The sequence below is a fragment of the Rhinolophus sinicus genome, linkage group LG11, assembly GCF_036562045.2.
Source record: "Rhinolophus sinicus isolate RSC01 linkage group LG11, ASM3656204v1, whole genome shotgun sequence".
Lineage (NCBI taxonomy): Eukaryota > Metazoa > Chordata > Mammalia > Chiroptera > Rhinolophidae > Rhinolophus > Rhinolophus sinicus.
The window spans coordinates 50,736,462-50,761,393 of record NC_133760.1 but is presented as its reverse complement, the minus strand read 5'-3'; the positions used below and the strand labels follow the sequence as shown (position 1 = coordinate 50,761,393).

Sequence of the window (24,932 nt, the reverse complement as noted above, 5' to 3'; positions counted from 1 at the left end):
AAAACCTCCCCAGTTCCACGTTCAGCAGTGTGACTTGCCAACGTCTGCTCTAGGAAGGGAACTTTCCAGAATGCAACCCAAAATAGACATGGCGTCCGGAGTTCCCTGCTCAGCAGCCACGAGGACACGGCCAGCTCCCCGGCCCCGCAGACGGGGATCAGCCGACACGCTCACTTCCTGGTCGTCGTCACTGTCTGCGTCACCAGACAGGCATCTTGCTTTGTGAAGCTGCTCTCCCGTCAGAAGCTCTGGAAGGTTCTTTTCAGAGAGGCTGACAGAAAGCAGCGCCCACCTCTGCAGGTTCATTATTCATACCAAAATACAGCCATTCAAGTGAATTACTGAACAGCCCAAACTGGGTCAGTAATTCATAATAGCACATAAAAAACAACTCCGTGACACAGTCAACAACTGAACACACATGAAACATGGCAAAACTGGCCAAGACACAAAAGCCTCCAGCTCAGGTGCCAGGCCCGTGGCCGGGAGCGCAGGCACAGAAACCGCCAGTGTGTGGGCGGCGGAGGCACCGCCGGGTTCATCAGCTCAGTCACCGGGGAGCGCACGGGCTGCCTTCCGGCAGTGCTCTGCTGAACTGCACAGAAGCGTTTGCAAGCATTTACATGTAAATTTAGTATCTGCGAGAGCTTCCATTTCCTTTAAATACCCATGTAACAATCCAATTACAATCTTGTTATTTAAAACACATCTCAAATATAAAATGCTTTCTCTTTAGACTTCATGTCATTAAAACCCCCCTTAAGTTGTATTTTAGAAATCAGACACGTGCACGATAGTTCCCTCTTTCCACATCGCTTTATATTCCCACGTGGCACAGACAGGCACCTCACGGTGGACCATTCGTGTTGGAATTTAATGGAACCCGCTGATGTGTTTACGAAAAAGCCCACAAGTAAACAGGAATGATGCTCGGGCCTGGGCCCCTCCCTTTTCCTCGGTGCAGGGCCAGCTGCACGCTGTGAATTCAAGGCCCGGGTCTGACTTGCAGCTTTGCAGGCTGCTGACTGGCCTGGCACACAACCACTAATGTGCCTTCAGAAGGTGGAGGGGCTCATTGAAGCCATTACGAAAATGAGGAGAAACACGGATTTTATGAGTGTAATAAAAGCACAATGAGCGAGACCATAAACTAATCGCCTGGGCCTCCACTGTGCCACCCAAGTGTGACATTACGAAGCCCCGTCACTTAGGGCGCTTCCGGGCGAGCAGCACGCTCATTGGTCCACACACGGCGCTTCCACTCGGGCCGCCCGGCTCTCCGATGATTTGGGTAAGATTAAATCCAAATGAAACCTAATTTAAGCAAACAATCCCAAAGGCACTCGTGGGGACAATATTTCCTTTTTGGTCACTGTGTGGAAGCACAGAGAGGAATTTACTAAATCAGACAAACAGGCCGCCCACCTGGGCACCAGCTGGGGCCCGGAGGCTGGACTCCGGCACCTTCTGAGACAGTCAGCTGCACTCTTGTGGGACCCAGGATGCTACTGAAAATTCCAGTTCACTGGCTCCTTTCTCAGCGCACGCAGGTCTCACTATTTCCGCCTTTCTCGGTGTGTCTCTCGCAGGGCGGTGCCCAGCACCAGAAAGGCCCACTGGTGTGACCAACCTCAGAGCAACCACAGTCCTTCTCTTCTGGAAACTACGTGACGCCCCATAGTCCCTACCTGGTCTTGGTGGGGGCCCCTGAGACCAGCAGGCGTTTGCCTGAGACCTGGACGCTTCAACTGCAGGAGCACAAATTCCAGCACCCGTTCGCTGGCACATTTATTGTGGTCTCCTGGCTCGCGGGCTCATTTATCGAGCAGCTAGTATGTCTGGAGGTGCCAAGAGTCCCGCCGTGGCATCCTGCCGCCCTGCCCACCAGTCCTCCCTGGGCGTAAAGCGGGTGACTTTCCACACCGGGAAGCAGATGCTTGCACCCTGGGTCAGAGCAGAGCTGCCAACATGGATTAAAAATGGGCCGGAGGCGCAGGACCCATCTGTGAGTCAGCTGTGTTTCAGACAAGAGGTGGGAAGGACCCCTTTGTGGTGGCTTCACAGCCGTGCCAGCCCGGACACCACTGGTTGGCTGGCCAGGGTGTCGTGAGGGCCAGGGCCTTGCTGGGGGTGAGCCTGGTGGTTCTCGGCCGTCAGGAAGCATGACGGCCACCACCTGCTGTGGTCCCTGGAGCCCACCCGAGGCTGGGTCACTCAAAGGTGACGGAGAGAAGAAACTCGCGATGACAACACAGCTGACACAGCTTGATGGGAACCTGGTTCTCAGGTGAAGTTAATGGGACGTAGTTCAGACAGTTGCACAAGTGACACGAAATGCGCACACTGGCTGCTAGTTCATCCAACTGTGTAAGTTTACTGACTGCTGATAAGACCACACTATGCTTTGTCATGGGTTGGATTTTGTTCCCCCAAAAAGATATGCTGAAGTCCTTGCAGGGGCACCTGTGAGTGGTCTTATTTGGAAACAGGGGATCTGCACACGAGACTGAGTTAAAGAGTTGATGTTGGGGCGACTGGATGGCTCAGTCGGTTAGAGTGCGAGCTCTGAACAACAGGGTTGCAGGTTCGATCCCCACATGGGCCAGTGAGCTGCGCCCTCCACAACTAGATTGAAGACAATGAGCTGCTGCTGAGCTTCCGGAGGGGCAGCCGGATGGCTCAGCTGATTAGAGCGCGAGCTCTCAACACCAAGGTTGCCGGTTCAATTCCCGCATGGGATGGTGGGCTGTGCCCCTGCAACTAAGATTGAAAACGGCGACTGGACTTGGAGCTGAGCTGCGCCCTCCACAACTAGACTGAAGGACGACTTGGAGCTGATGGGCCCTGGAGACACACACTGTCCCCAATAAAAAAAAAGGCGATGTTATGCTCCATCAGGATGGGTCCTGATCCAATAAGACTTGGGCTCCTGTCAGAACAGTGTCATGTGGAGACAGGGACACAGGGAGAAGGAGCAGAGACGAGCGACAGGACCACAAGTCCCAGGCACTGGGACATGGGTCCCCCTCGCCAGGCCTGGGAGGGAGCGACACCTCTCGCTCAGAGCCTGGCCTCAGCGCTGTGAGAAGACGTTCTGGTGTCTGAAGCCGTCCGCTTTGCGGTGCTTTGTTCCAGCTGCTCCAGGAAACCGACACACGTGTTCGCACACGGCCTCCACTCCACCCTGATTGTTCGTGGGGTTGGAAATGTCAACTCGAAGTTTCATATATTAAGCTAATTAAGCAGAGGGAAAGAAACCGCAGTCTCTTCATCCGAAGTCTTTTCTGGGTTTGAGGTACTTAAAGAACAAAACCCCCTCGGAGCCCGAGCTGACTGAGGGAAGGCGACCAGGCTGTTCCCCACACGGCACTGGTCCCTCCTGCAGGAAGCGCCCTCCTCTGGTGACGCAGCCCTTTCTACCTCGTAGCATCCTCGTTGGTGCTCCGGCGTCTTTCTTCCACCGCCTGTCAGCTCCCTGAAGAAGAGACGCTCGGCTGGGGCCTCTGTACCCTCCGAGGCCCCTAGCACGGCCTTCCCTCTAGTGGACGCTTCCTTGAAAACAATACATATTTTAACAGATTGTTGACTATTTCTGTAAAAAGAGGTAACTCAGAAAAATGCTATCAAAGGCTTGCCTGGCAGAAGTCCTCCCAGGACCTCTCCATAGACAGAAAAGCATTGTTTGTTTGTTTTTAAAGCGCACGGATGGTCTGCACGCACAGCCGGGGCTGCTGGGCTGAGGTGAAGGCGGCCTTCTCCGCGTTGGCCCAGCGCCCCTGCCCCGACCGCACAGCTTGTTTCTGTTTGAACTTCCTTTCATGGGTGGAGCAGAGATAAACTAAGCCGGCAATGGGGACGCTGAGTCAAATTGAAAATGGTGAGGCGTCACGTGACGAGCCCACACACTTGCCTCCGTTCCTCACGCGCTCACCGATGTCACCCAGCTGTCACTGCGTGGTCTGAAATGGACTGAAGAAAAAGCAGGTGTCTGAAACCCCACGCCCGCTCACCCTGCCTCGGGCCAACACTGAGGAACGTGGCATCGGGCCTCTTCAGACGCCAGTTGTCACACGTCACAGGCTCTGTCACACCACAGACTTGGTGGTGGTGATTGAATGAGAGGCCGGCGCTGACATTTTTACTGTGTCTTCCATGCGCAACCTACAACTCACCGGCCTGATCTGATTTTGTCTAAACAACCTGTCAGTGTGGCTGCCTTCAGAGAAAAGGGTGCAGTGAGGGAAACCGAGGCCCATGGCTGAAATGCTGAGTTTAACGCCCAAACCAGTCACATGGCCACGATCTTGTAGCAACAAACAGCAGCGAAAGACTCGGGAGTTTCCACCAGCAGTACGGGTGCCCAGGCAGGAGGAGACCAGGAGAACGCCCCACACGAGACGTGCTGGTCACCTCACTGGACTCAGGGCCTTTGGAGACAGAACGGCCTGCGTCTGTGGCGGTCGGGAGTCCCCAGCAAGGCCGACATTCCAGGCCTGGGGGTATTTGTGGCAAATGTTTGTACAGGAAGCTCTCTGGGCCCCAGGCAGTGTTGTCACTTGGAGTCACTCAGAGTCCCTGGAGCCTTGTTTGTGGTTCAGACTAAATATGCACTGTGTCCTCAGACAGAAGTGCCACCTTCAGGCTGTCACGCTTCAAGATCAGGACCTGATGTAAATGCCCCTGGTCCAGTTAGGAATCGGGGGAGGAGGGCGGAGGAAGGAAGAGAGAGAGACAGACACTGGGGAACCAATACTACTCATCAAAGCAGAACAGCCAGGACGTTTTCAGCTGGGACCCATAAAAATCAGCCAAAACAGAAACGCAAGACGTGCTTTTCGTCCCAGCTGGTGTAAGTTCCGACCTGTGTGAAGTGAGGGGATGCAAACTCCCCGTTGCAATGCTGGCCAGTCATAACCAGCACAGCCCGCAGATGTACTGTTTTCAAACCCCACACTTAAATAAGGGGACATGGCAAACGTTTTATCTGTAAAGGTTTGTGAACTTAGGCTCAGAAAGTCCGAGACTGAATATTTGAAGTAAAAATCCCGGAAAATCTAGGGCATGTGGTTAAAGTACCTATGAACTCATGGAAATGAAAAGTCAGGTTTTCCCTAAGCAACGAACTCTCCTCAATTCTTCGATTTCCCTTTAATTTAATCAAAAGCAACGTGCTTTAAAAATCAACCAACCTGGAAGTTATTGGGACTCCTAAGTATTAGAGAATTGGTGACATCACCAAATATGATGTGGGGACAGAGCCCCAGAAAGTAGTTTCCAGGCTCTCGGCCTCACATAGAAAGGTGCTGGCTCAGATAGTAAATGGCCATCAACTGTGACTGCATGGCCATCAGCTGTGGCTAATTGGCCATCAGCAGTAACCAGTGAGCCATTGGCCACTAATATAACTGCTGTGGCTATGCTAGCAGGAAAATGGGGGCTAGCAAGAAGATGGTGGCTGAGCCTGCAAGCAGAGCAATGAGGGTTGAGAATTGTGTGGCTCCTGTTTCCTGCGTCTCCAACCCAGCCTCCAGCAAGAATATAGTGGTATGACTCCCCCATCTATGGTTCCGTGGGTGTTCCTTTTTGGCCTCACCATATCCTGCGTTCTTATGCGGGGAGCGGGAGCAGAGACCCCGCCTGGCACCCTGCATGACATATGGTGCAGCGAGCAGGGTCTCCCGCACGACAAATGCCGCAGCGAGCAGGGTACGGTGCCGGCCAAAGCTCTCCAAAGGACGGTGGAGCAGTTTGTGTGTGTGAACACCCAGTCTGAGGAAGACCAGGAGGAGCAGCTGCCGGAGAGCTGGACCCCCGTGGAGGGGTGGGAGGACGTGGACGGTTCTCCCACCAGCACAGGAAAAGCCATGCAGCTGCTGGAGAGATGGAGCCCCGTGGAGAGGTGGAAAGATGTGGACGGTTCCCCAACCAGCACAGGCCGGAGAAAGCAAAGGTCATTGCAGCCCTGTGGGCCGGGAAGTTCCTGCTCAGGCAGCCTGGATGCGGGACTTGTCCCAGGAGGAAAGGCTTGCTGAGTCCTCTGTGGGAGATGAGGGTGAGGTCAAGGTCATTCCTCACCCCCAGGACAGCCCTGGCGAATGACTATGGACTATGGGGAATGGCCTTCCATCCCTAATTTAATGGACAGCTTGACTGTTTAGGAACATACCACCATGTAGTGGAACTGGTATGATACTTGCTTTTGTGTCTTGACTGGCCGCCATCGAGAATATGTAAGCACCTTGACTGTGAACCGCTGTTGTTCCAGCAGGGTACCCTGAGAGGCCCAGAGAGAGTGGCAGTGCCCTGAGAGCCCTGGCTGTGTCCAGGAAGTGTGGCTGTCCCCACAGTGGCAGTGCCCTGAGAGCCCTGGCTGAGTCCGGGAAGACAGGTGGTACCCTAAGAAGTCCAGGAAGTCTGGCCATGCCCAGAAGCACTGGTGGTGCCCTGAGAAACCCTGGCTGTGCCCAGAGAGCCTGGCTGTGTCCAGGATATTGCATTCACCTCCAGGCTCCTCGCACAGGACCTCTCGCGGAAGATGCTTGTTGCGTAGATTGTGAGGCGAGAGCCTGTAGGGGTGGAGTGTGGGGGCAGAGCCCCAGAAAGCAGTTTCCAGGCTCCCGGCCTCACATAGAAAGCTGCTGGCTCAGGTAGTAAATGGCCATCAACTGTGATTGCATGGCCGTCAGCTATAACCAGTGAGCCATTGGCCACTAATATAACTGCTGTGGCTACGCTAGCAGAAAAAAATGGGGGCTAACAAGAAGATGGTGGCTGAGCCTGCAAGCGGAGCAATGAGGGTTGCGAACAGTGTGGCTCCTGCCTCCTGTGTCTCCAACCCAGCCCCCAGCGAGAATATAGTGGTATGACTCCCCTACCTATGGCTCCATGGGTGTTCCTTTTTGGCCTCACCATGTCCTGCGTTCTTGTTTGGGGAGCGGGACCAGAGACCCCGCCGGACGCCCTGCACAACATATGGCTTCTCTGTCACTCACTGCCTGGGCATAGGGGTCTGGGGACAAGCCACACCCTCAGCCAGCCTCAGAGGTAGGCCGACGACTGATCTCAGGAGGAAGGGACCCTCGGCCCTGGGTCTGCGTGGGGGTTGGGGAGCCCTGGGCGACCCAGCGCCATCCTCTCTGGGTGCTCCAGGCCAGGCCCCCAGGTGCCACCCGCCTGGAGTCGGGACTTGGTAGGTCGTGTCTCCCACGCCTCCCCAGCCACAGGGTCAGACCAGTGGGCAGCTGACCTCTGTCCCCTTCTCCTCCGCCTGTGCCTCCTTTCCCCACCCCCCACCATGTGCTTGGTCAACAACAGCCAGAACTCAGCTGCCTGGGCTGCATCGGGGCCAGGTGTCAGGTCCTCCCTGGAGGTTACTTCGCAGTCCTGAACCAGTAAGGAGAATGCCTCACAAGACCAAGCTCATCTTCCTCATGTAAAATTTACTGGGACATAAACGCTGTCCTTGGGAAGCCCATGGACCAGTCCCCCCCCAGCCCCAGCCCCCCCTCAGGGCCCTCAGCAGCCGCCTTCCTGCCCCCAGTCCTCCTCCTTCCTCTGCGTTTTCGGCTTTTCCTTCTGTGCATCTCAAAACGCTCCATCGTGGCCATTTCCCCCCAGCCCTGAGGTCTGATCTGTGTTCGTTTTAAATGTCACTGCCCTTGGTGACCCGGAGCTGAACACAGCGCTGCAGACCCGGCCTGACCCGCAGAGAGGAGAGCCGGAATATTTCTAAGACCTCAAAGAACACAGCCCAAGACTGTTCCACGTGAAAAAAAAGTGTTTACCTGAGAAAGGCTCCCCTCCCCCCTGGTCTGTTCTCTTTAAAATGCATATTATTTCTAAGCGAGTTTACATCTTTCTGAGTAAAACTGATTTCTGAACCTCCCATGTGGGGTGAGGACGGCACAGTCGCTTGATGGCCGAGGGGGACTCGGGACTCAGTGCAGGGCCTCTGCGGGCACGGAATACACTTACTTCTAGGGTAGGTATAGAAGACAAGTTTTTACAGTTAAACCTTAAAACGCACAGTCCGGACTGAGAGAAAGACGTGGACCCACCCGATAGGAACAGTTTGCTGGAGCAGAGTCAGCGTGTGGTTGTTGAACAGCTCCTCTGTTATTTTCTGGGTCCCGTTTCTAGGTGCCGGGTCCTGGGAGCTGAGCCCCCGGGGACAAGGGCGGAGTGTTGGGGAGGTCAGCCCCCCGCAGGAGAGCTGACGTGGCCTGGCTGGTGCAGGAGAAATTCTGCAGTGGGGTGAAGGTGGAAGGGCTGGCACTGCCGACTCAAATGCCAGGGACACAGTGTCCTAGAAATCTCCTATTTACGTGAAGACAGAGGCCTCAAGTGAGGCTTACCCTCTTCTGGAGCTCCTCAGGCCAAGGACAGGCCTTGAACTCTCACTGCTTCCCCGCCCCTGTCCCCTGCTCGCTGGACTCCGGTCACGGCCGCCTGTCCTGTGACCACACTGCCATGTTGGTGCCCAGTCAATGTCTACCTTCTTCTTAGCCACTGTAACGGGTTGCACAGCGTCCGCAGAAAATCAAAACCACCTGTGAACTGTGAACGTGACCTTGTTTGGAAACAGGGTCTCTGCAGATATAACCAAGTTAAGATGCGGTCACACTGGTTGGGATGGGCTCTGAGTCAAGTGACTGGTCACCTAAGAGGAAGGAGGTTTCAACACATACAGGAAACAGTGGGAGTGCCAGCGAGTCAGGAGAGGGTTGGCGGAAAGCCCTGGATGCGGGACCTGGTTGTAGTGACCGGCTGATGGACTTGAGCAATGCCCCCGAGAGGGGACGCCACAGCCAGGAAGTGATGGCTGGGACCCAAAGGTTGGTGACAATGAAACACCCCGGGTTTGGGGCCCCACATGGCACAGTAAACATGCAAGTTTTGGGCAGTGGGACCTGCAGTGACACTGGGACCTGTTGACACACCTGCCACCACCTAATGGAGTCTCTGTTCTCCTCCCTCCTAGGCGTGCATGGCCCCTGGAGGCCCCACGCTCTGCGGCACCTCAGCAGCCTTGGCCACGTGGCTGCTGATCAAGGAGAAAGTGAGAGAAACGGGAGACGGAAAAGCCACTGGCTGGATTTCTCTCTTAGTGGCTAACGCTGAGGTCAGTTTTCAACGTCTGAGGACCACCCTGCGTGGCAGGGACCAGTCTGGCCTTTGAGACGCATTCACAAGGACAGAAGCTATACTTTGAGCCCCTTTGTACCTTCATGAGACTAAAACAACAGGTAGGGGACACATTTGAATAAAATATCATAATTTAAACATTAATTCATTTCATTTCTTTGTATTTCAAAAAAATGAAATGGTAAAGTGGCTTAAAAAGTAAGCATCTTTAAAGCATTAGCTTTCTGGAAAGGAAGTTTTTATACTCAAGTTTTGAAAAAATGACCAATGATAAAACTACGAAAGGCCTCCCCTTATAAATGATGTGATCAGTCACTTATGATGAACACCTGTTAGGAAGTCTGAATTGGCTGCATTGAATCCAAGGCATTATTCACGATTAACTGAAGGTCTTACTTTCAGAAAAAGGAATTAATTAAAGGAGCTTCACCTGCCAGAAGTCGGCCACGGTGGCCGGCAGCGGGCCCTGGGTGGCGATGTACGCGGGATTCCTGGGGTCGCGATCCATCTGTAGAGGCGACATGAACAGGACGGCTCAGAAGCTGGTCAAAAATGAGCGAGTTAGACACTGGCTAATGGGGACCATCTCCCCCAACTGCCCCTCATGGACTCAAATAGGTGCTGGAATGTCAGGGTGAGCCCTGGGTCCCCGGGGTCCTGTGCCTGGAGCCTGGGCGTCACGTCTGAATGCCGCTCTCACACCTGCTGTTGAGGCAACAGAAGCCACATCAGCAGAAATGAAGAGCCGCCGACCAGTGGGACCAGATCCCAATGAATTAACCCACCACACGGGTCGGGACAAGCAGGCCGGTGCCGCCATGCAGGCACAAGTGATTCCAGAGCAGCTCAGCCCTGCGCCCACCACAGGCGAGGATCAGTGAGCTTGGCTGTTAGACCCGCGGGCGCTGGGCCGGCGAGAGGAGACCCAGATTCTAGCAGAGAGGGCGGGCACCGCTCCTCCAGGCCGTGGACGACTGTTCCGGTTCTAGAAGAACGAACAGTGCACTGCCTCCTGCCTCCAGAAAGAGTTAACGAGCCTCACGTGGGCCCTGTTTCTGTTCCCACCAAAGCGCCTTAGCACAGCCACGTCACGCCGGGGTCTGGAGCGCAGTGTGGCAGGCACGTCCCAGGAGGGGGCCCAGCCTTCCAGCAGCTAATTCCCCATTCTGTTTCCACCATGCCAGACAAGGGCCATAAACAAACAAACAAAGAAGAACACACTCATGGGTCTGCCAGCTACTTGATTGGTCCCAATGCCGCCCGTGAGCCTCAATGGGCGAAGTTCGGCTCAAAAGATCTTAATTATAACATTTAATTCAGAAACTGACTATGCAGAATAAAAAAAGAAAGAAAAGAACAGGAGAACAAAGCCTGGAGAAGCAAAGAGGATTAAACATGGTGAAGTTGGTGAACGGACTGGACTCTGCCCCTGCGCACCACGCCTGGTCGTCCTGAGGACAGGGCCCCGCAGGCTGGGTGTCAGCGACACGTCCTCGTTACCATCTGGGACCCACTGACCAGCCTTCCCCGCCCCCCCCCGCCCAAAAGGGGCTCCAGACACCGAGCCCAGAGGCGAGCATGACGGACGGCATGCTGTTGGGGTCGCACCTTCGTGGGGATAGCTGTTCACAGACTACACGGTCCTTTATTCTTTCACAAGGAACACAGCATCTACTCTTCAGACCAGGGTTTGAGTCAACATTTAAAATGCTCTGTACTTAAAGACAGGGGTTAAGAATAATTTCCCAAAACAGTGAAAAACGAAAGTTTCTTCGTAATTCTTCTACGTAATTCTATGGTGACACAAGAGGACGTCAGTTGTAAACCCTGGTGTCACCTTAACACACTGCTCTGTGTTTGGGTTTGAGGCCACTTTCTTGAGCAGTAACGTACAAGGTCGGGGCATCGGCCGCCAGCATCTCAGCGCGGGCGGTCAGCGTGAAAGGACGCACCAAGCCACCTGTAATTAGGCCATAAAAGGCAGCTGCATCCAGAAGCAGACCTAAGTCATCCCAGCACAGCATGGTGCCGGCTGGGCCCGGGGGTGGGGGTGGGGGTGGGGTGTGTGTGCGATTCAGTGACTCGTAATGAACTGCGGGCCTCCCTGTGAAAGTCACCACAACACACAACACAGGGAAGAGCCCCAGGGAAGAGGTTTCCATAGAACAAAGCTCAGCAGGAATGAGGGGTTTTGAATTTTGAAAACCCCCATGCGTTGGGGTAACAGGATTTAGGGAGACCCCTGTGGCTGACAAGCGAAGCCCCAACTCCTTTTCAAACGTGCTTTTTTCCCCAAAGCAATTTAGCGAGCAACACACTTCCGTGTTTCCCGGAAAATAAGACCTAACCGGAAAATAAGCCCTAGCATGATTTTTCAGGATGACATCCCCTGTACAGAAGCCCTAATGCGTCTTTTGCAGCAAAAATTAATGTAAGACCCGGTCTTATTTTTGGGGAAACACGGTAGTTGCTTTCAAAATGAGCAGAATGCGATTAAAAGTAAAAATCTGAACAGGGTTTCAGGAGGGTAAATAAGGCAGCTTATTGTGACAGTCAACGGTCCTGGCATCTCAATCCCTGCCCCCCATCGCCTGCTCAGGCCCCCAGGACAGAGGAGGGTGTGGGTCACCCTCCGTTCCCCCTCAACGGCTGCCCCACAATCACGGTGGGAAACTGTGTCGTCAGTTGAACAGTAACTCAGAGGACAATTTGCTGACTTGCGTCCTCGCCGCGGCTTTGTGCGCCTCCAGCTGAATGAACGTGCAGCACGCACCATGAAAGGATCAGACGCTGTAGTCCATTTAGGATTTCACCGGCAGGCTGCGTGTAGCCAGGGCAAGTCAGTCCCTGCTAAGACTGCTTCCCTCCAGCTGGCTGCCAAGCCGAGCTCGCGGACGTGGTCCTTCGTCTCTGGGTCCTGGTGGGAAGGAGCACAGCGCCTGCAGCCCATCGTCTCTGCCTCGCCTTCCCCGCATTCCTTCCGTTTACTCTCCATTTCTGTTAGGCTTCTTATTTGTACTCATGTGAGGTCCACAAACACCAGCTTCATGACCTTGGAAGCGGTCAGATGCTGTCTCTGGGCCCCAGTCCCCATGACTGGGAACCGGGGAGGAGGGGAAAGGGAGCAGGGACGTGCCCTTCAACTCGGGCCTTCCAGGATTTTTCCAGAAAGGGGAAAACTCGTCGTTTGTGTTGAATCCACTGTCCACGTAGCTGAGTGATTCTACGGAGACACCAAACGGACCAGACGCCAGCAAGGGGACCCTATGAGCTCCAGATGCAGGTAACCACCCTGCCGTGTGCCTTCGGCTGGGAATGACAATTATGAAATAAGCATGACTGACCCATTTTATCTTTAGAGACTCTAATCTACATTAAAAACACACACAGAAAAAAACAGCAATAACTTGCCCAACGTTTCAAACAAAACTGATCTTAGAAAGGAAGCGTTCGGCACATCCAGAGCAGGCGTCTGTGCTCGGGAGCCGTGCGCTGCGGAGAAGAGTGACCGTGGCTGCCTGCAGGTGTGGCAGCGAGGGCACAGTTGACTGCTCCCAGACAAACTCGCCGCCTTCACTGAGACCGGGGCCCACCTCTGCGGAGGGGCCACACCTTTACTCTGATCTTACACAGTGAACACGCACCTGACCTTTCTGCATTCCTACCTGGCCACCTCACATCTGCTGTCTCTATTAGGTTGGTGCAAAAGTAATTGTGGTTTAAAAGGTTAAAAAAAAATTGCAAAAACTGCAATTATTTTTGTACCAACCTAACAACATTTAAAGAAAATTTCATAGATGTTTTCTTAAAAACAAGTGAATATCAAGCCTGAGTTTTCAAGTCACTTTTCCAGATACCATGTCTCAGTATGGAAATTTACTGGGAAACGGCAGCTTTGGGAATCAATGGAAGAGAGGCTGACTTAGGAACTTATTTTCATATTTTATTCTAATGAGTTGAGATTTATTTAAGAAAAACACTGACTATGAACCATAATTACACAGATGTTTGCTTGTAAATATTTTCTGGGGACCTAAGAGTCGGCTGCCACATTTGGCCACTTCATATGCTGTTCAGGGCAAGGGACCAGTCACCCTCCCAGGAGGAGCCTCTACCTACTTTAGGTAAATGCGTTCTGAATTAAAACCTTAAACAAGTGTTTCGCCCTTCACAAACAGTGGAATGAAGAGTAAGTTTATTTTCAAATGTCGTTGGACATTGCAAATGTTCCTGTGATGCAACCTGTGCTGTTTTGAGCAAACTGTCATGTGAATGGCATTGCTCAGCCTGTGTCCCCAAGCTGGCGGGTTTCCTTCAGACGCCCCACGCGGGAAGATGGAACTCCTGTTTACTTCACGACCTCCAATTTCAAAGCCAACACGGCACATTATTTACTGCTGACAACATCACTGGGTTTAAGGACTGAGAGCCAACATAGCAGATGAAATTCTCACAGCTCCCTCTGCACAGCCAGGCTCTTCTCAGGCAGTAGCGGCGACTTTTCCTTCACCCGCTGCTAGCAGCTCATTGTCATTGCTTGTTCCAGTTTCTAGGGAAGATGTGCCACGGGTGTCTTCTCATTCATTCTTACAACTCAAATTTTAAAGACAGAATTGTGGTATCAAGTGAAGGGAAATCAGAAATGATACCATAGAAATCACTTCTCTCCTGGTGTCGCCTTCTGACCCAAGTCCCTGCCCAGGAGGACTGGGGTTGCTGTGAATTTCCACTAATAGAACAGAGACTGGGAATTGCACAGAAGGACGGGGGTTCATGCCCCCCGCCCACCGTGTGTGAGTGTGAGAGCTGCTGACGGTTTCTGCAGCCTTCTCCACAGAAAACAACTGAGCTGAAATCGCTCAGACATCTGGACGTTGTAACCCACAATATGGGGAGAGTGGGACTTGCCACGATGCTGGAGTCTCGGCGTTCATACTTGGGGGCAAGTGCTTTACTTCTCGTGCTGGTCCTGTCACAGGGCTCATCCCAGGCAAGGGAACCCAGCAGGACGCCGCTCCACCTGTCCCGAGGTGTCCTGAATCCGTCGCCTCACCACGGCCCATCGTCCCCACCCCCCTGGACGTGTAGGGACCAAGTCCAGGCTATTACAAACCCCGGCCTCACCAGAAACAATGCCCCAGCCATCACGGGAGAGGCTGGAAAATCAGTGAGGCTTAGGCTTGACTTTTTGAATCAGAATTCACAGAAAAATATCAAAACACATCACACTGCATTTATTGAGAAAGACTGGTTGAATGGCTGCAGTGAGAACCCGAAACATGGAAGCACCAATCTCTGTTGTCCATCTCTGCTGGAAGGACAGAGTTACTCCTTAAAAATAACCACAGGTAAGAGGTCGGACACAGGGGTGTAGACGAAGAGCAATGGGCAGCTCTCCACCTGAAACTCACTTTGTCTGAGTGGAGTCTGCTGTGGTTACTGTGTGCTGTCACTGTGGTGCATGCTGTCACCATGTGTGGTGTGCTGTCGCTGCTATGTGCAGTGTGCCGTCCCTACTGTGTGCGGTGTGCTGTCCCTGTGTGCGGTGTGCCGTCCCTACTGTGTGCGGTGTGCCGTCCCTACTGTGTGCAGTGTGCCGTCCCTACTGTGTGCGGTGTGCCGTCCCTACTGTGTGTGGTGTGCCGTCCCTACTGTGTGGGATGTGCTGTCCCTGTGTGGGGTGTGCCATCCCCACTGTGTGCAGTGTTGTCCCTGTGTGCAGTGTGCCATCAGCATGTGTGGTGTGCCGTACCTGTGTGGTGGGAAGGGTTGGCAGTGGGACTCGGCCCCGGGCTCGCTGAGGCCTAACAACATACTCCACACAACAGGTGCTCTGACGTGCATGGAACCAGCCGCTCTGCACAGGGCTGCCACCTGCAGCGACTGCTTGAAATCACATGGCGAGTGTTCTCACGTGAAGCTCACGACTGAAGGCACAAAAGGGCTTATTGTATGCCACAGGGGGGGGTGTCCCACAAATCCAGAGATGCCCCAAGTCCCACTCAGCCCCTACATCAGCCGTGACCTCACTGTCTGAGAACCGAGGCCATGCAGCGTCCAACACGAGCTATTCTTGGCTGAATGCAAACCCGAGGTTTTGGCGACACGTACGGACGCCCCCTTGCGCCTCTCCCGAGGGCCGCCCAGAATGCAGAGGGCAGGTGAGACCATGAGGTGTGGGCTGGGAGGGGTCCTCTGGGAGCTGGGACCCCTGGCAGGCATACCGAGAGCCCGAGGGCTGGGCCCCTTTCTCCGGGTGGCACACTCTCCCTTGGCTGAACTGCCTGCCGTGTGACGTCCTAAGTCTTGCCGTCCCATCTGCCACCACAGAAACCAACCTGCCAGGTGGGATGTGCCTCAGTGCCACCGCCATTCCACCCATCGGCAGGTAGAGGTCTAGTTTTTCCTGTTTCCTCTGCATAAACAGGAAACTACACATTTTCCTGAAAGTCATGGGTCCCAGTCAGTAAACCATCAGGTGCTAATGCCGCGCCCTCCACCAGTCACCGCCTCGCATCCCACAGCACCACCTTCTCCTCCAGGACACGGCCGCCGGCTTGCTGGTTAGGGCTGGTTCCCCGGCTGGGGCTCTAGTTACCAGCTGGCGACCTGGCAGGGCAGGACCTCGCTTTCCCTGGACACCCCGCGTGGTTGGGCCCCAGCCGTGCCCCGGGGAAGGCCGGGCGACCTCCGCGGCAGGGTACTTACAATGGGGCTGGCGTTGATGTAATCTGACTTGCTGTGGCTGTTCTCCGATTTCAGCAGGACCCTGGAGTGGTCATCTGTAAGCAAGCCGAGAGCAGAGTTAGTCTGTGCACGGCCTGCACGCTGACGGGCGCCGAGCGGTGGCCCCAATGCCCCGGCGGCCCCTGCCACGCTTCTGAAGGTGCTCTGAGCGTGACCATTCCCTTCTCTCCTCCATTTATGTCCCTCGGTATAAGAGGACAAGCAGGGTCTGTGTGTGGGGACAGACACAAAGCCACACTTGGTACAACATAGATGGCCCCGTTTTTCTATGCCAAGTTCAAATAGCAAGAACAATAGCAATTGTCCTCTGCACTATTTTACAGAGTTTGCCTGTAAATCACAGACATATTTGGCAATATACAGTAAAGAAATATCAACACACATACTAAGCTTCCAGGCCACCATTCAATACATACAGTTTTATAGTCCAGAAACGGTTAAATGCTAAGAGACTGCAGGAATTTGGTTCAAAGGGCAAGTAAGAGAAAAAGAAAGTGCAGATAAAGAGGGAACAGAGGAGAAACGGACAAGGGGGGAATCAATGACAAAAACGTGCCTTAAATGGCAGATTATTTTGATTAATGTTGAAACCAGACACATCAGTGGGGATTAAGGACATGTGATTTGCCAAATGTGTTTGATACGTGAATTATTCTTAATTGTGGTTCTGGAACAAGTGCCCTGATGCATGCTTCCCTGTAAGGTCCCTCTTTTGCCTGTTTCCAGGAACTTTCAAAGCGGAACCCTGGGAGGTGCGGGGAGGATGGAATTCAGGCAGCGGGGAGGTGGAGTGCTACACCTGGCAGCTCCCACACTGGGTCACCCATGAGAGTCCCCACTGTCCTTCTGGCTTTCCTGGGTGTGCAGCCACCTCTCTGCAGTGCAGTTGGAAACAGAAAGCCACCGGCGATGGTGGCACACTCAGCTCTGTGATCTCTGGCTCCTGTGCCTGCCGGCTGGAGGCACACACACCTGCTTCTGCCCCCAACCCCCAACCCCTGCCTCCAGAAGATACGACCGCCTGGCTTGAGCCTTGGATGTCAGCGTTTTCCGTGGCTGTTGCCAGTTTGTGGCACTTCCACAGATGTGACCAGCAGGCAGAAATGACTGCTGACCCTGAGAGCCACTTGCAGGGCTGCAGGAAGGCAGGGCCACTGCACTGTGGACCGCCGCTTTCATTACTCTACGAGGTTTTACTTGATTTTTAAAATAATTCTGGGGCTTGGGACCTCAGTGAGTCCTATAACTGAAAGAACTTGGGAAGTATGTCTGCCAGACTGGACGCCACCCTGTGGGTCTTACTGTTAGAGCTTCCCAGTAGAGGCAAGACCGACAAGAAACGTGCTCATGCTGCATGGATCTTCCAGACGCGTCTGCGGCATGTACCCACGTGTTCTGAGGAACTTAACGGCGACCGCTGCCAACTCACCCACTAAAATACGACTAATGCCACCACAACCCCACGGACTCAGCAGCTTTGGGATCCTGCATGAAGTTGTCCTTGAAAGACTGAAAATTGGCAGTGGCAGGAGATCAAAATAAAATTTACCAGAGAAGTCAGCCCACTTGAACACATAACACGCTTATAAACACGACCCCTGAAATTAAGTTCAAGAGGCTGGGTACAGTGGGGCGCCTGAGACGGGACAGCTGCTCAGAGGCAGGCGGCCTCTTTTGCAAGGCCCGGTGTCCCTGCCTGCGCAGAATTCTGGAAGACTTTTGGAAGCCTCCTTCTGTGGCCTCACTCATAAGAAACGCATCAGAAAGGCCGATGGCCTGAGGGGTTGGAGGTGCAAATGCCCAGGGTAACAGAAGAGCCTCTGTAGCTGTTTGTTTAACCAGAAAGCCCTCACCGTGTCCACCCCCACGTGGTGCACATGGAATGACTTTAACAGGTAATGGAGACCACGGTTTGCCTCGGGGTTTCTAAGGACACAGAAGACACAGGGACTGATAGACGGTGGGAGGACGAGGTCCACTGCCAAGGTCCTGGCTGCCGGCCAGGTGGCCAAGGACGTGGTGTCACAAGTCTTCCAGGTGAGGCCCCAAAGCAGGCTGGTGACAGGCGCTGCAGCACCGTGGAGACTGTGGACTGGCCGCGGCGGGACCTTGGGGGCTGGGTGTGGGACCAGAATGGTCTGACTCCTCCCTGGCAGCTTTTTGAAGGTTCAGAGCAGGAATCGTGGTCACTGTGAGTGGACTGACTGCCTTTATGGGACAAGTCACTTCAGAAAGTTAGTATTAGAAAGACTAATGACATGTAAAATCCAAAACACAGTTATGAACTGTGGTTGCGTTCTGGTTAGAAAACAAACAAAAACTGTTGTAAGGGACATACCTGGAACAGTGGGGGACATGTGAAGATGGGCGGAAATTGGATCACATTAGGGATGACTCTTAATTTTCTCAGTTACAGCAAGGGGGTCGCAGTCATGTAGGAGAATGTCCTTATTTCTCGGAGACATGGGCTAACGTATTTCGATGTCACGACGCCTGAAGTATCGAGTGGCAGTTCTTGGTTCCAGGTGACGGGCGTGTAAGTGGCCATCAAATCGTTTCAGTGCTGTTAACGTCTGTAATAAAAGGTGCGGGGAAATGGTGCCAAGCCAGTGACATTCTTCTTTGCAAAGGGCTTCGGGAGTGGCCGGCTGGCGCCCTGCGTGGATTTCACGGTGAGCAGGCATCTGCAGGGTCAGCAGGGTGACCGTGGACGAGACACTGTACCTCCGTGAGCGCTGGCGCCCACTGGCAGCACAGAGACGGGGCGCGGCCTCTCAGGGCTGGTGGGAGGGACAGGGGACACGTGTGGGCGCATTTCACCCCGTGCCTCGGTGGCCGTGCTTGGCAGGCGTTTGCAATGTGGTCGGGGCCTCCAGGACACCCGCCCGCCTGCCCGGGCGGCACAGCAGAGCAAAGCATCAGCTCACAACTGCGTCGTCAGCGCCCGTCTATCCTGTTCAGTATGTTTTTATTAATGACACATGGTTGTAAAATGCACAGATGGCAAACGCTGAGAGGGGGGCAACTGGGGAGCCAGGAACCAGCGAGAACAAGGTCAGAGATGAGTACACAGCTCGGTTTGGTCAAAGCCCTGTGTGGGACGGGCCCACTCGGTCCTGCACAGACCCTGGCGCACTCGGCGGGAACCTGCATGGGAGCCAGCTGGGGACAGGCACAATGCGAATGCAGGCTGGACAGAGAGGAGGGCGTAGCAGCGTCCACAGCTTAGCCCGTCACTCTCGGTGTGTCTGGGGGAGGCTGGCCCAGCTGCTGGCCACCTCCAAGGTTCAGGTCCTTTTCACGCCCCTCCACCGCACGACCCCCAGTGCCCTTGCACTAAGATTCTGTACGTAATTGGGGCGTGCTCGGCGAGCAGCGCAGACAGTGTGACATGGGGCCACGCATCCTGCAAATCTCGTGGCCCACCAAGCAGGCTGTGAGGCCTGAGCTCAGAGAGGGCCAGCTGTGCAGACAGCCCACATGGTCACGTTCTCAGAGCCACCGGGCTGTGGACCATGCGGGGCCATCATAGCCGTGGCGTCACCCGTCAGTGCGCTTCACCCTCGGAGCACAGCCGAATGAATGAGAAGGACTGGGCTCCTAAAACGGTTGCTGCCTCTTCCTCTGAAAAGAAAATCCTTCTATCCCATCCGTGCAGCCGGGCAGGACAGCTGCTGCCTGTGATGCAGCAAAGAGAGAAGCCCACAGGGACATGCGGGGCGATTCCAGCACCAACAAGCCCACAGCCTCCCCAAAATGGTGGAGGCCCACAGCCACGGCACAGTCTCGATGTGCACCTTTCCTGGCAGGTGACCTGTGTATCCGGAACCTTCTCAGATGATAGGAGAGAAAGCCCTCATGTATCAGCTTAGGACTTTCCGTGGACTGATCCCTCCAGGCAAATGGCAGTAAATCTTGGTCACTCAGAGGTGACTAAACCGGAACATTCCTCCACGGGATTCGTAGAGTTTGGAAAACCTTTAAACCAAAGGTATTCTGTTCTGTGTCTAAGGCGCACAGTGCTCAGCCAGGGGCTGCCGTCCCAGGTGTGCTTCCAGTAGTCACCTGTGGAAGCTTGAAATGTATGTACCTTTTCCAACACAGTCACGTCCGGCGCCCGCAGCCGCCCACGGAGATGGCCCCCAGCAGCACAGAGCACACGGGCTTCGCTCCCAGTGTCCTTGTGCGGCCCATGGAGGGTGATCCTGCGAGGAAGGTGACAGGCCTCATGGGGGTGGGGGTGGTGGCTCTCGACAGGCCCAGTGGTGGTGGCTGTTTGGTTCCCACACAGTCTGGTGCCACCCAGGTGACCCAACTTCGGAGCAGTCGGCCCCGTGAGCTGTCACCCTCACCTGGCAGGGTGGGGACGCTGGCTGGACACTGAGCTAGAACGTCTCCTTCGACAACGTCCTAAAAAGCCCAGCGAGGGCAGCACTACAGGAAGTGTCCTCGTCGGTCTTTATGTATCTGGGCTGTCAGCTTTTCATTTTTTCTGGTTTCATCTCTACACGTTTCCATTACTATTGTTATCTCTATTTCTCTTATTATAATGCAGAATTAAAATGGTTTTTTTGGTTTAAGATGGCACCCCCAAATACTGTGTTTCCCCGAAAATAAGACCTAGTCAGACCATCAGTTCTAATGTGTCTTTTGGAGCAAAAATTAATATAAGACTCAGTCTTATTTTACTATAAGACTGAGCCATATAATATAATATAATACCGGGTATTATATTAATTTTTGCTCCAAAAGATGCCTTAGAGCTGATGGTCCAGCTAGGTCTTATTTTGCAGGAAACAGGGTAGCAAATAACTGTTCTTAATTTAAAATGCAGGTGAGCGGGATATTGCATAATTCTTTTTAAAAATGCAAAAACTTAAAAAGCATGTTAAATTCTTTAAACTCCTGAGACAGTATCACTAGGCCCAGCGCAGTATGCATCGCCACCTCATAAATGCCAGCTGCCTTCTCTCCTTTGAAAGGGAACTCGCACGGAGCTAGAATCTCCGAGCTGTCAGCAGACAGAGTCACTGACCTGGCCACTTTTGAATTTCCCAGGCCACCTGCCACTAAGACGTCCCCCAGCCTCTTCTGAAGAGCCCAGTGACGGCAGGCAGAGGGGCACTTCAGATGTCAAATGTGCCAAGACATGGAAGAGGCTGGAGGGACAAGGGAGCATGCAGGTGCTGGCCCCCCCGAGCCCAGCGGGTAAACGTGGAGGAGGCTGACGGGGAGCATCGCGAGTTAGGCGGTCACGTCCATCTCAGATAGAGCAGCGATGTGAAAGAGGGGCTTCCTAGCAAACAGCACGGGCCTGGCTCACAGAGGGAGCTGGAGGCAGGAAGAAGGGCCGGGGTGAGGGTCTGGCCGGGGGTGGAGCGAACAGAGGCTGGTACATCCAAGGACCTGTCCAATCGGGAAACCAGGGAACGTTAGGGATGGGAGAGAAGACAGCACAAGAAGCTGATGCAGACAGAGACGGCTCTGCGTTCCCCCAAGACAGAGAGAAAATGGAGACACTACCGCCAAGTGTGGGCGCTGGGGAGGGACACGGGCCTGGCCTGCCTGTTCATGGAGGCTTGGGGTGCCTGGACGCCGCCTCCCGCACCCACAGCCCGTGTCAGGGTGGTTCTGAGCCTAAGGTGGATAGGAGACGACACGGAGCAGGTTTCACGCAGGAGGCAGTTCTCACTGGTGGGCTCTGCCAGGACCAACAAGACCTGAAGTGACGCCGTCACGCCGGGGCCCTGCGCGGGAAGGGTGCAGGTGGAAATCCGGGAAGGTTTCCTTGTAAAAGTGGAGAAGGCCAGCAGTGTGGCTGGAGCAGGGGCCGCGTCTGCTTGAAGCATAGCCCTTTATCCACTAAGACACCTGTCTGTCCGACTGACCGTCCACCTGTCAGGCTGCGGGACGGGGGCAGGGGTCAAGGACGGCGGGTCTTTCTAACGCTCGGTGCCTGAGTCTAAGGAGGAAACGGCGTCCTCTCAGCCCTAGCTGTGGCCCAAGTACGGAGGGCTGAGGCTCTGGCCAGTCGGGCCCTGGGCCCGTGTGACGGAGCCTCTCGGCACGGCTGAGGGCAGGACGCTACTTTCACTGAGATCTGGCCTGTGGGTGGTGCAGCAGACAGAGCCCAGGGGCCAGCACAGCTGCAGGGCACGTGGAAGGGACCATCACGTCTGTTGCACTCTGGTTTCCACGGTGCTTGAGGAAAGGCTTCACATTTTAATATTTACCACACGAGACCCGATAATCCAAGTAAGTAACCAGACCCGCAGGAGACATTCCACGCGCAGTTACTGAGCATCTGTTTGCCCCAAGCAGCCGCCTCACACCCCTGCACTCCGCCCCCTCCCCTCCCCTGCTCCCTCCCACTCCTCCACTATCTGCGTCCTTTGAGCGGCCATGCTTGGTTCACTGGGTGTCTCTGTCAGCAGGACCTGGCACACAGTAGGTACTTAACAACAACGGTTAGTTGGCCTTTTTAAAATTTCTCTTCTAAATATAAAACTTATAATTGCTACAATGGCTATTTGTAAAATTCTTTAGGGAAAAACCCTTCAGATCTCATGGAAATGAAGAGCCTGGTCTGAACACTCACTAACCTGTTAGAAAAACACACCCAGATGTGTGTGCAGGTACTACCCAGGTCTACAATCCCAGGTTGGCGTCTAAAGCAACACAAGATCCTAGCTTTTAATCTGTTTGACCTGTGAACGCTGCTCAAACCACTGATGGGAGCACAGCTTCCTGTCCAGGTAAGCGAACAGCGGGGCTGTCAGGATGAGTCTGGCCCTGGCTTTGGGTGGCACCTGTGACCTCTGGTTCCCATGCCTGGCTCCAAAGGGCCGAGACAGGGGCCTGTGACACGGGAAGTGTGTCCCCACATGGATGCTGATCTCACATGCTGACATGGACTGCAGCTTTGCTGTGCCCTCGAAAATGTCAGCCAACAAAGTGCATTTTGTTATATCTGAAGTACGTACGAATACCTGTCACGCTAAGGCTACTGGGGCAGTGACTGAGGAAGTCCACACACACTCACACACACTCACACTCACACACACACACAGCCTACTCAGGACGTCACAGTGTCAGCTTATGTCACACTTAGGTCACACACTCCTGAGGCTCCTTTGCTCCCTGCAGGGTGGGTTCACGTACTAATCCAAGTCCAGGCCTGGCCTAGAATGTGCTAGAACACAGGAAGTTGGTGCGTCAGTAGTTGAGTGCCCCAAGAAAGGGAGCTCTAGGTGGGCTGGGGGCTCAGACCCAGCCAGCTTGGCCTTTCACGTCCTGTGTGGACCTCTGCATCTGCACATCACTCAGCACATCACGCGTGTCACACACAACACGCCACTCACAATGCACAATGTCAGCCCGGGTCATCACCTTGAGCACCTCACTGTCAAGAACTGGTCTCCTTTTATAGCTCCAATTTCTGGCCACGGTTCCTGGCCAGAGACATGGTCCCCAGAAACTCTCGCTGAAATAACCTTAAGGCTGGCACGTTGCCGTGGTAGGACCACTGCCCACCTCGCGCCAGGTGCCGGCACCCACGCCCGTACCCTCCCACCCTCAGAGCTGTACCATCTCACGGGTGGTGGTGTGGTCCCAACTACAGGAGAAGAGGGGGCTGGAAGACACTAAGAAGCGAGTCGCAAATCACAGTGACAGCAGCAGAGCACGTGCTCGGCGTCTGCTGTCCCAGCGGGGGCTGGGGACACGCCCGTGGACCCCAAGGGGAGGAACGGGTTTTGCGGCTTGACGGCGGGGACAGCGCCACACGGTGATGTCCACCCTGGGCTTTGAAGGGACAGGACGGTGTGCAGGTAGAGTGGGCGCCCGGGGAGCTGGGGGAAGGGCCTCCCACCGGGAGGGTGGCGGCCGACACTCCGGGACGACGGGGGTGCAGCCCGCCCGCCGCCCTCCCCTCCCGCGCCGGGGCTGGGTACGCACAGGTCAGCACGGCCGGGCAGCGGTTCTTGGGCGCGTTCTCCTCCCGCTGCGCCACGAGCGAGCTGTTGGGCTCCGCCTGGTAGGCACACAGCGCCTCCCACTCTTCCTCCAGCCGGTGCTTGTTCCTCAGGTGGTCCTCCATGTAGGCCTGGAAGGGAGGGCACAGTCAGCGCGCGGCGCCGGGCAGCGCGGGCCTGCGCGTGGGCGGCTCCTGCGCGGCGTGGGCGGCACGGGGGGGGCGGGCCCACATCGCACCTGCGTGTGCGAGGCGGGAGCTGGTGCGCCGCCCGGGTCAGGACACAGACCAGCCGCGTGAGGGGCGGCAAAGGGCTGCGCTCCGGTTCTGTTTCCCGGGTCAGAAGTGCTTGTGGCCTGTTCACCTCCGGCGGAGCTTGGGCGGTGGGGACACCCTGACCAGGACGTCGCCTCCTTGGCTAGTGTGGAACGACTGGGGGACAAAGACGTGCACACGGCACACCAGATCTGATGGACCAACAAAAACCGGATGGAAAACGTGCCCAGCCAGGAGTAAGCGAGGATGGGAGCCTTCAGGGAGCTCACTGCACGGGCTTTGAAGGGCGAGAGGGTTTACACGGGTCGGGAGAGGGACAGGCACGATGCAGGTGTGTCTGGCCAGAGCAAGGGGACAGCAGGTGCAAAGGGCCTCGCGGCGCCGGGGCCTCAAGTGCCTGGCTGGGGTGTCAGGGAGGTTTGGGGTGGGGTGTGAAGGCTGCGCCGTTGGGGCCTGGAAACACACATAGAAAGAACCCCGCTGTCTGTGTCAAAGAAAGAACGGACACACTTAGGAAAACTATCACACAGGAAGGACACACAAGCTGTGGGAGGGCTAAAGAAAAACTATTAATAAACCTCAATCTGGGAAAGCCACTGGGTAAGTCATATTTTGTGTTGAAAGTAGTTTTGTTTTTCTTAGAGAACCACTAGGTATTGCAACATAGCAGATACTATGTTGCAATAACTTCTTGAAATTATTCCACTGAAAACTATACAACACACTGTTTAGAACGATTTTATACGATTTTACGTATCCAGTCAACACCATATGCAAGTCTAGAATTCAGAAG

General features: G+C 54.6%; 1 protein-coding gene across 2 annotated transcripts in view; it reads right to left on the bottom strand.

The window, feature by feature from the left end:
• The window catches only part of PTPRN2 (protein tyrosine phosphatase receptor type N2), a 419,388-nt gene that overhangs the window by 22,265 nt on the left and 372,191 nt on the right, over positions 1-24,932 (bottom strand). For both annotated transcript variants that reach the window (XM_074315027.1, XM_074315029.1), the window contains 3 exons: positions 23,848-23,995; positions 15,853-15,926; positions 9,575-9,652 (listed from right to left, as the gene is read on the bottom strand). In XM_074315027.1, the coding sequence (XP_074171128.1) occupies positions 9,575-9,652; positions 15,853-15,926; positions 23,848-23,995 (300 nt within the window). The remainder of the gene's footprint in view (positions 1-9,574; positions 9,653-15,852; positions 15,927-23,847; positions 23,996-24,932) is intronic.